The sequence below is a fragment of the Stenella coeruleoalba genome (assembly GCF_951394435.1).
Source record: "Stenella coeruleoalba genome assembly, chromosome: 13".
Lineage (NCBI taxonomy): Eukaryota > Metazoa > Chordata > Mammalia > Artiodactyla > Delphinidae > Stenella > Stenella coeruleoalba.
This window is the reverse complement of record NC_137159.1, coordinates 41,846,069-41,857,633: the sequence shown is the minus strand read 5'-3', so window position 1 is coordinate 41,857,633 and position 11,565 is coordinate 41,846,069. Positions and strand designations below refer to the sequence as shown.

Here is an 11,565-nt window from a genome sequence, read left to right as displayed (position 1 = left end):
ATTTTAAGAAATGTCGGAATAATTTTTTCTTTAACAAACCTTCTTAACCTGAATAACTAGGGTTATTTCCATTTCACAGATCAAAAAAAAAAAAAGAAAAAAATGAAAGTTTTGTAAAGGAATTACGTTTAGTCAAGATTATCCAACTAGTAAATGGATCTTGAGCCAATATGCCTCTGAGAACTTAAACGCTGTGTTATAGGCCTTCCTGCTCACACAGGCTTCTTGCTCTAGAGGCCCGGCCAGTGTGACTGGCTGCCCGGGTAAATGCTCAGTAAGGACCGGCCTGTTGACTTGGAAACTCTGGGTACCGAGATCATGGTACAAGAGGCCTGAAATTCCTTCTACACAAATGCACACCAAACTGATCTGATGGTGTAGACCCGCCGCCGCCTCTTCGTCTCTGCGTCCCCGAGCGCTTACAGGCCGCCTTAAAGAGAACGCTGGCCGCGGCCTAGGCGAGGTTCCGTCGGCCCGGGGCCGCAGTCTCCGCCCAGAGCGAGCTGTGTCGGGCGCGCGCAACGCCGCGGGCCCAGGTGCAAGAAGTTAGTTTGGCCCCTTCCGCGGGCCGCGCCGGCTCCGGGCCCGCCTCCCCGCGGGATTGGAGGCCCGCGGCCCCGCCCGGCCCTGGTAGGCCGGCGGGAGGCGTTTCGCGGTCTGGCGGCGGGGACGCGGAGGGCCTGGTTAACCTCCTCTCGTCCCCGGGTCCTGGGGGTCGCGTCGGGACCCCACACTTCCGCGCCCCGCTCTCCGCCTGCCCGGCCCGCGTGGCGCCCCAGCCCGGGGAGGAGCTGCGGTCGGAGAGAGACGCCGGGGCCTCCGGGCCGCGCCTCAGCCCCGGACGGGCAGCGGTCCCTGCTTTCGCGGTTGGTCCTGACTTTTTTCTAACTCAGTGCGCGAACCTCGCCCCCCTTCAACTCCCGTTCGCCCAGAGGCGGGGCGGAGGAGTGAGGCGGGGAAGGAGATTGGGTTTCTCTTTTTGTCGGTCTAGAGGGAGCTTGAGTCGGGAAGTGAGTCTCCAGACGCCGGCGAGCTTCGGGTGGTTCGGGCCGGCCGGGCGTGGGGGTGTCTTGGGCCGCCGAGCAGGACGGGCGGGCGGGCGGTGGGCCGCGGGCCGCGCTGCCCCGCCCCTGCCTCCGCTCTCATGGCCCTCCGCCATGGCCGCCCCCAAGCCCAGTCTTGGCTCGGGTTCAGGTCTCTGGGTAGTGGAAACTCGTGTTGAGCACTTTTCATCGCAGCTCTGGGAGGGGACCCCAAAGCAGCAGGGACGTCTGTGTCGGTACTGGCCTTGAGAGGAGGCTGGCGCTTCCTCCTGTGAACTTGAACTCCGCATCCATGCCCAGAATGCGCATTGTATAGTAAGTCACCTTTCAGGTCTCAAGTTCTGATGCCACAGAGTTGCCCCCAAACTGTGTTTGTCTTCTTTATACTGATTGAGAATTTATGCCCTGCTGAAAAGTTGTTCTCTGTAGACTTTAGTTTTTAAATCAGCAAATAAATGTTGGGCCCCAGTACATAAAGTACTGGTCAGTATATATAAAGTACTGGTTAAAACTTTTCCTGTTTTGGGCATTGTTCATTTAAATTCCTGGCTTCCCTTGTGTTCGCGTTAGGAGGAGGACAGGTGAATATTGTTAAAGATTTCTGCTGTGTTCCTTTGCTCTACCTGGGGTGTTGCTGCTGAGTAAAAGGTAGGGCGTTGATTAAAGTTAAGTGAAGCAGGGAAAACCTACTAAAAGGAACAGAAACCTTCTCATTCTGAAGATGGATAGCGTATACAATGAAAACTTTCATTTCAAAAGCACTCACCAGTTTTAAAAAATTCTTTGGAAATACTTAGAAGATCGCAGTTACTTTCACAGTTAGTTTCAGGCCTATATGCTGTGTGTGTTTTTTCCGAAGAAATTTTCTCTTCCGACTCAAAAATCTCTGGTGAATTTCACTAACCTGTGTACAATTATAATTAATTGGGTAAAGTTGGATGGCTCTACTATGGAGTACATACTTTTCTTGTTTTGTTTGCGGTACGCGGGCCTCTCACTGTTGTGGCCTCTCCCGTTGCGGAGCACAGGCTCCGGATGCGCAGGCTCAGCGGCTATGGCTCACGGGCCCAGCCGCTCCACGGCATGTGGGATCCTCCCGGACCGGGGCACGAACCCGCGTCCCCAGCATCGGCAGGCGGACTCTCAACCACTGCACCACCAAGGAAGCCCTGGAGTCCATACTTCTGTTGTTGGCAGTACTGTATTAATCTCTAAGACAGGGCAGTTTTCACTTTGGTGAGGGTGCGGAAGGGACAGGATATAGAGGAACAGAAAGTAGCTGAAAGAGTAGTGTGCCAGCCCTAAAACTGCACAGTGGCCTAGTGCTCTGCTTAATTATACATCCATGAAAACCCAATGCATTGCTCATTTAACAGATATTTACTGAGTACCTACTCTGTGTCAGTTGCTGGGCTTGGTAATGATGTACATTGCCGTCATCCATGTTTTCCCAGTCAAAAGCTGTATTTTCTTTCCTAGTGACTGAAGACCTTCTCATCTTTGACACGTAGCATTCTTAGTGAAAGGAGTATTTTCATATATATGAAATTTATTTTCTCTTTGTAATTGGATATTGTTAACTCATTTCTTAAGGTGTATTCTGCACTGTTAATAGGTATTTTGACTGCCTAACTGAATTTCGGAAATGTTAAGTGAGGTTCAGCAGGTTTGTTTGTTTTTTTAACATCAGTGCCTCTTAGATTTCAATATTGTAATGTTGGTGAATCTCCAATTTGAATAAAATGTGTGGGCTTTCCTAAACCCAGTTGACTTCAGAATCCTAATTTCTGGGAACCTGGGAAAGTGCCCCATAGAAGACATTTTGAGAAATGTATTTTAACTGGAGTTTTCTTAGTTGTTGTTTTTATTTTTAATCACTATCTCACCCCTTCTGCCAACAGAAGTGATGCCACCAAGAAGAAAAGAGAAATACAGACTTCCTGTTCCACTTCCAGAAGGCAAGGTCCTGGGTGATGTGGAAGGAAAACAGTGGGTGCTGGGCAAGATGATTGGCTCTGGAGGATTTGGTTTGATATATTTAGGTAAAGTATAAATCACCAAATATTCTTATATATGTGACTATACCTGTGACTTCTTAATAATATTTTGAGAATTGAAACTTTGAAATAAGATATAATCCATAAATGTACTTTTCTAAGTCGTATGAAGATAATGTTTAGTAGAATGGGTTCAAGACATGACTGACCCCAGTCCTTGTTGTCCATGTTTTTCTGAATGACTCTTACAAGTCTTTTCAGAGCATAATTACACAGTCTGCCAGACAAAATGTTAATGTTCTTTTTCGAGAGTGTTTTCCTGGAAACATTGCTTTTTACAGCTCAGAGAATGCAACTGTATGAATACAAACACTTTCCATTTGTGAATCTTAATCATTAATATTTAAGTAGTACAAGGTTCTGGTCATTTCTTAACTAGGCCTCACTAGAGAACTGGGCCTTCATACTTCAAGGCATCTATTGCATGGAATGAATTAACTTCTCTCCTGTACATCTAGAATGGTACTAGTTACATGCCATCTTGGGATAATTGTGTTTTTTGTTTTTTGGTTTTTTTTTTGCGGTACACGGGCCTCTCACTGTTGTGGCCTCTCCCATTGCGGAGCACAGGCTCCGGATGCGCAGGCTCAGCGGCCATGGCTCACGGGCCCAGCCGCTCCAAGGCATGTGGGATCCTTCCGGACCGGGGCACAAACCTGTGTCCCCTGCATCGGCAGGCAGACTCTCAACCACTGCGCCACCAGGGAAGCCCCTGTTTTTTTCTTTTAATTAATTTATTTTATTCACTATTTTTTATTTTTGGTTGCATTGGGTCTTTGTTGCTGTGCGCGGGCTTTCTCTAGTTGTGGCGAAGGGGGGGGCCACTCTTCGTTGCGGTGTGCAGGGTTCTCATTGCTGTGGCTTCTTGTTGTGGAGCATAGGCTCTAGGAGCGCGGGCTTCAGTAGTTGTGGCACTCGGGCTAATAGTTGTGGCTCGCAGGCTTTAGAGCGCAGCCTCAGTAGTTGTGGCACACGGGCTTAGTTCCTCCGCGGCAGGTGGGATCTTCCCAGACCAGGGCTTGAACCCGTGTCCCCTGCATTGGCAGGCAGATTCTTAACCACTGCGCCTCCAGGGAAGCCCCCATCTTGGGATAATTAAGAAATTAGACACTCATTTAGTTTTTGTGTTCTTTGGTACAGGTAAGGAGCCTGAGTTGAGTATACTTTTACACTACATTTTAAAATTACACTGACTTTAAAAGGATTATTCAGGGCTACCTTGCATCTGTAGTTTAATGATCAAGAAATATCCATTAGGAGATCAGATTTAATGAATAAAATAAGATAAATATTAGTGATTAAAAATATGCCCTCGGGCTTCCCTGGTGGCACAGTGGTTGAGAGTCCGCCTGCTGATGCAGGGCACGCGGATTCGTGCCCCGGTCCGGGAAGATCCCACATGCCGCGGAGCGGCTGGGCCCATGAGCCATGGCCGCTGAGCCTGCGTGTCCGGGGCCTGTGCTCCGCAACGGGAGAGGCCACAACAGTGAGAGGCCCGCGTACCGCAAAAAAAAAAAATGCCCTCAAGGAGCAGTTCTTCTAAATATATTGACTCATTATATGTGTGTCTGTAGGAATTTAAGAAGTTGGTAAAAGACCTTCATTGGAGGAATCTTGGGTTCCTCATTAAACATTTCAAAGTGTAGGGAAGGAAGGACTTTCCCTCTATCTTCTTAAGCTGGATACCTGGGTTTATGAAATAAACTGACAACAGGCAGATTAACAGGAGAAAAGGTATACAAATTTATTAATTTTTTTTTTTTTTTTTCCCTTGTTGATTTCAATAATTTTTCTTTTTCTTTAATTTTTGTCAATTTGGTTACTGTGTCTCGGCATGTTTCTCCTTGGGTTTATCCTGCCTGGGACTCTCTGTGCTTCCTGGACTTGGGTGGGTATTTCCTTTCCCATGTTAGGGAAGTTTTTGACTATAATCTCTTCAAATATTTTCTCGGGTCCTTTCTCTCTCTTCTCCTTCTGGGACCCCTGTAATGCGAATGTTGTTGCATTTAATGTTGTCCCAGAGGTCTCTTAGGCTGTCTTCATTTCTTTCCATTCTTTTTTCTTTATTCTGTTCCACGACAGTGAATTCCACCATTCTGTCTTCCAGGTCACTTATCTGTTCTTCTGCTTCAGTTATTCTGCTATTGATTCCTTCTAGTGTATTTTTCATTTCAGTTATTGTATTGTCCATCTCTGTTTGTTTGTTCTTTAATGCTTCTAGGTGTTTGTTCTTTAATTCTTCTACGTCGTTGTTAAACATTTCTTGCACCTTCTTGATCTTTGCCTCCATTCTTTTTCCGAGGTCCTGGATCATCTTCACTATCATTATTCTGAATTCTTTTTCTGGAAGGTTGCCTATCTCCACTTCATTTAGTTGTTTTTCTGGAGTTTTATCTTGTTCCTTCATCTGGTACAAAGTCCTCTGCCTTTTCATTTTGTCTATATTTCTGTGAATGTGGTTTTTGTTCCACAGCCTGTAGAATTGTAGTTCTTCTTGCTTCTGCTGTCTGCTCTCTGGTGGATGAGGCTATCTCTATTAATTTTTTTAATGTTACACGCACAGTAATATCAGGGAAAAAAAAGTGAATAAATACCCTAAAACACGGTGAGATTTGAGAGCTTACATACCGTCTTAATAAGGGAAGGGGAGACGGGATACAGGCCACTTAAGGGACAGTAAATGATTTTTAGGAAAGATTAATAGCCCTTAGAAGAGTAGATGTGGGCTATGATAGTTCATAACAAAGTTTGGGAGTGGTGTCAACTTCTCATCTCTTCTGTGATGAGTCAGTCTTTCCTGGTTAATGAAGCGCTCCTGGAGGGCATTTAAAACAATGGAGGTTTTTTTTTTTTTTTTTTTTGGAGGCTCTGTCTTTAGGCAAATAAAGGGAGTTCAGAGGAAGCCTCTCCCTACATTTGTTATTTTTCAAATGCCTTTAGTTCAAAATAATCCTTATGCCAAAGAGGCATCTTTTAGGGTGGCATATTCTGCCACCCTTGTCACACAAGCATGTTTCATGGCTCATGAAGGATAAAGCTTCTCTTCTGATAAAATTAAGATTGTAGTTTTGAACAAATGGATGAAATCCAGTTAATAAGTAACTTATTAATCACCTGAGTGTCTAATCTAGTTGGAAAGATAAGACCAACACAAAATTATTGTATGGGTTAAATAAAGAACAGCTTCCCCATTTAAAGGATTTGAACTTGCTTGAAAAATGCTATGATTCTAAGTACTAGATTGAGTGACACAGACAGCACTGTTCAATAGAAATGTAATACAAGCCATGTATGTAAAGTAAAATTTTCTAGGAGCCACATTAAAAAAAAAGTAAAAAGAAACAAGTGAAATTTAATTAAATAGTATGTATTATTAAATACAATCTATCTAAAGTATTACAATTCCAACATGTTATCAATATTAAAAAACGGAAATATTTCACTTTTTTAAAGTCTTTAAAATCCGGGATTTGTCTAGTCATATTTCAGGGGCTCAATAGCTACGTATAGGTAGTGGCTACCACATTAGATGGTGCAGATGAAGACCCTGAGAGTACTTGGGATCCACAGAGAATAGAATTCTTTGTAGAATAAGTGTTGGCTGAGACTCTGAATTAGTGAATTCTCTTGTATGGCAGAGAGTAAGGATCTCTAGTACATTGTCTTGACTCAAGGTCAGAGAAATGGAGTTGAATAAATTATTTCTGATGTGGCTGAGCTATAGCCTTGGATTGCACAGCTTATCAGTTATACTTTCAGTTTTCTAATGTTTGAATTATTTGAATAATTTCAAAGAACTACAGAAAAGCATTGATTGTGATGATCTTGTTTTCTCTTTTTTAGATGTACATATTGTATGTGTTATATGTATTTAAATTTAAGTGCATGTTTAAACTTAAATTATATGTCTATACACATATACATAATGTATGTGTACATATATGTGTATACATACTCACTACTTGTGTGGTTCCTGTTGTGAAAAAGGAATTTATTTGCTTAGGCATGTGATTTATTTGTCCCTATTTAAATACAGAAAAATCTTTGCTTCTTTCAGTCCAAGTACTGCACATATTTTTTTACTTATTTTTTTCTCAGTAAGATTTATTTTGCAACAATTTTCAAGGTTTCATATGTTATGAAATACCCCCTACTATCTGAATTTCAGAACCTGGATCCTGGAAATATAAGCAAGTGCACACGTTGGGGGAAGGACTTTAAAGAAATGTTTAGCTGTTTTGAGGAAAAGTCTCCATACTTCAGAATATATAATAAAGCTGTGTGTTCCAAGTGTTGTTATTGTTTTATCAGAAGTGGCATTCATAAATCAAAATCAGCTCTTCAGTGAGTTGCCATCAGCAACAACTTCATTAAAATTAGCTTTTACTTATTTTCAAAGCTAAGCAAGTCCATATGAAATTATATCATGCTTTTGCATTTTACCATGGTTCTCATCACTTCCTGTATATAAATGAAGAAGTAGGTAAATTCAGGTTTCTTTTGTGTCCTTTGTGTCCAGCTACATTCTTTTTAAGCATCATATTTGCCAGATGTACTCTTTCAGCAGACACTTCATCAGCATTTGTTACCAAAGGCTGAGAAGAAGCTAACCGCTGTGTCTAACTCATTGTGTGTGTACAACTGTCCTCGAGCTTTGAGATCAATATCCAAGGCCTTTCAGTAGTCAGCAAGAAGAAAAGGGGAAGGGGCAGAAATATTTTATATTTACTCTTGACTTGGAGAAATAATGTGCCTGTAGCATTAATAGAAATAGTAATAAGAGGGAAAAGAAAAGTCTGAATACAAGACAGAGTTCTTTCTTTGTATATGAAAAGAGAGGAGGGGAAAAGGGAGAATGGAAACTGGTTTAGGGGGTGGAAAAAATTGCTGTTATTTTGGGATCAAATAAGTGAAAAAAATTTCTAAAATTTCCGGAGAGAGAACTAAGAGTTTAAATTCTACTTTATTGCTAGGTATAACATAGAACTAAGCAAACTGAGGGAGAATTGCACAAATAAAAGCATGGGCTTTGGTGTTAGGCAAATTTGGGTTGAATTCTGACCTGACTAAGCCTTTTGCAAACTTGAGTGACTTTCACCTATCCACGAGTCTTTGTTTCTATTCTGTATGTTAGGGGTAATAATAATAGTGATGATTAAGATAAGGTTTTTAAAAACTTGGAACTCGATAAGCAGTTCAATCTAATTTATTTATTTATTTAGAATTTCCCATTCTCAGTGATAGTTGAACTCTAAATTTAGTGTCTGGTGCCGCAGGAGATTAGGATGGTGAGAAAGACATCTACTGGAGGGTTTTTCCATTTGTCCTGCCATGGACTGTGATGGATTTAGATACTAAATGTGGTAAAACTAAGAACATAAGAGAATGTCAGTGGAATGACATTTTACTTACCAACCTCTATCTATTTTTCCCACTAAAATTTACAATAGTAGCCATGATGACATAGTGAAAAGTTCTCATTTAAGCTGTCATGTTATGTTTCAGATATGAAAGATACCGTGTTTCAGAAATTAGTCAAAAATCTAGAAAAACAGGGCTTCCCTGGTGGCGCAGTGGTTGAGAGTCCGCCTGCCGATGCAGGGGACATGGGTTCGTGCCCCGGTCCGGGAAGATCCCACATGCCGTGGAGCGGCTAGACCCGTGAGCCATGGCCGCTGAGCCTGCGCGTCTGGAGCCTGTGCTCCGCAACGGGAGAGGCCACAACAGTGAGAGGCCCGCGTACCAGAAAAAAAAAAAAAAAAAAAAAATCTAGGAAAACAGAATTACAGGTAATAAACTTCAGCCAAATTCTTCATGTGCTCCTGAAGTCTTCTTATATTAGTACAAATGGAAATGATTTATCTGTGTAAGTTTTAGTTTTTTGATTTTGAGCATAACCATGACAATTTAGCATCTTTGGAATATCAAGCACAGACTAGATGTTCAACGGTTATTTGCCTGAGAGATGGAGATAGACTGGGCTGCTTAATCCACACAAGCCAGTTGCTTTATTCTCTTCCATAATTATAGATGTTACCCTTAACTCCAGCCTGTAACCTTAGAGATGTACTCTTAGTCACAAGAAAAACTGAGACAAATTAACTCTCATGATGTCATCTAAAAAAATCTATATATGCTTTATTGACAGTAAATCAATAGCATTATCTTTTCTAAATAATATGTTATTATAACTAAAATTAGCTCTCTTGAAGCATTAAGCTCAATCATTTTTTCATGGATAAATGTTTAGACTTCAAGTGACTGCCATGCATTTTTTGGGTAATCCTCTCAGATCAGCTCAATTTTGCTCTTTAGAAACAGAAGAAATCTTTTTTTGTGGGGGGGTGGTAGGGCAGGGGGAAGAGGATAGGATGACTATGAGTTTTAGAAATTATCAAAGTTTAACTCACATATTTTATTGATGAAACAGACTTCTATTTATGAAGAAATAGAAAAGGTTATTTATACCTGTATGGTTTTTACTTATTGTACTTTCTAGTAAGCTGGAATGGATTGATTTTTAAGGTATGCAGAGTAGTGTTCGGAAGATCCTAATGATAATGCTAGCAACAAAGTAGAGTTACTGAAACATATATTGCTTCATTATATATTGCTGTGTTAAATGTTATTTTGGCAGTGTTTTATAGAGAAGGCTTTGAGATAAGCAGTTAGTCTTATTTGATACAGTGCTTACTAGGAACCACAGTTGTTACCAGGAAATTTTGCAGATGATACTGTGTGGGTGAAAAGAAGAAGGAAATAAATATGAAATAAGGATAACTTGTACTAGAAACTATAGTATATAAGATAAATTAGTTCTCAGATGAAGGTGTAATAGGTAATAGGTGATATTATCTCAACAGAGGAAGAGATCACTTGGGATTTTGTGAGTTTAATAAACTTGATGTACCTTTCACAAGAATATTTAAACTCCCTAGAAGTTGTATTTTAATTTTGTATGTGCTGTCCATCGGCTATTAATTTTGAGTTTTAATAGAGTGTTCATTTACTTATCAGTTAAGAAATCTAAGTATCTGCAAAAGTTTGGATTCTTTGTATAAAAAGAGAGTGTTTTTCTAAGGCTTACTTAACCTTTTCTTATCTCTTTCATTTTTGTAAGTGTCTGATCTTCTTTTTAACATATTTTATATTGTGGGTCTTCATTTTCAACATTTCTACTCTCAAACTCTTTTGCCTTAAGGGAAGATTTACAAACTGCTCTGTTCTTCAATGATTTATATATTATGTCTCTTTCACTGCACCTGTTACTATCTTATAACTTTACAGTGGTTAAGGTTTTTAAATTTGAAACCTGTTTGCTATAGGGAAATGTCTTCTTCAGGAAATGAGTTCACCTCTATTGCCACACAATAAAAAAACTCCCAGCTTTTGGGAGCTTCTGGCTTCATTATGAAATAAGGATAGACTTTTGCTTCTGAAGTGTTTTAGGGTTTTTTTTTTCTTTAGATATGGATGAAGAGTAGGAAGTATGGTCCTTCTTTGAAGAAACAGGAATATCTATGTTTATAAAATAAATGAAAAGAAAATTAAACTCTAAAGCTCTAAATGGAAGAATTCACTAGAAATTAGCTATTTGGATGATAAAAATTTGTCCACCATCCACATTTAACAATGATCAAAGTGTTTGTGGGTCTTATACTGCTTACATAGTTTTGCAGTTAGTGGTCCTTCAGAAAGTTTGTCCCTTATAACTCCATTATGTGAACTGAATACGCTATGCACTATTCTATGTGAAAGGGTATTTTAGGAGGAAAGACACAAAACTCAGCAATTATTTCAAGAAAATTGTTGAAGATTTCCATTGTTTCTTTTAAAGAGGTGGACTTCATTTAGTCAGGTAGACTTTTCTTTAACATCTCCAATCAAGTAATACTTGAGGAAAAAGGTTCCGTAGAAAGACATCCATTGAAGGCCAGGAACATCTACAGATGCAATGTGATCTCAGGCAATGAAGCATGTGGCCCTTCATTGGCATTATATGATAACAGGAGGATCTTCTGGCAGAAGAGCTGACTTTTGCTGAGTTCTGCATGCTGCCCCTCCAAACCCATCTTTGATTGGCACCTATGCCCTATTGAAACTGGCATCACACCTTCTGAATGGGCACAGTGCCAGCCTAGCAGATGGGTATGGGCAAAAGCATGCCAGAAACCCAGTATGTGCATCAAGTTTAAGTATCAGGGGCCCAAACTCCCATCCAGGGATATAAAAACTGCAGTCTGTTGAGAGCTTTTTGTGCTTAAGGTTAAAGGACATGCCATTTCTACTCCAGCTTCGAGGTTGATTAATTTCGAAAGTCAAACAGGAGCTCCTGTGGCTGTGTCAGGCAAAATTCTGTCTTTGGTGAATGAGAATTACTACTTCATGTAGGGAAGAGAAAGTATTGTAATGAAGTGTCCAATGAGAGTTAGTCTCCCGCAAGGGCCTCCAGCACTTAAGCAGCA

General features: G+C 41.0%; 1 protein-coding gene across 4 annotated transcripts in view; it reads left to right on the top strand.

The window, feature by feature from the left end:
* Positions 1–567: 567 nt before the first annotated feature.
* The window catches only part of VRK2 (VRK serine/threonine kinase 2), a gene marked incomplete at its 3' end in the record, with an annotated part of 97,869 nt that continues 86,871 nt past the window's right edge, over positions 568–11,565 (top strand). For 2 of the 4 annotated variants that reach the window (XM_079940511.1, XM_079940509.1), the window contains exons 1-2: positions 569–866; positions 2,945–3,085. In XM_079940511.1, the coding sequence (XP_079796637.1) occupies positions 2,950–3,085 (136 nt within the window). In that variant the 5' untranslated portion in view covers positions 569–866; positions 2,945–2,949. The other 2 variants (XM_079940512.1, XM_079940510.1) reach the window with 2 other exon arrangements.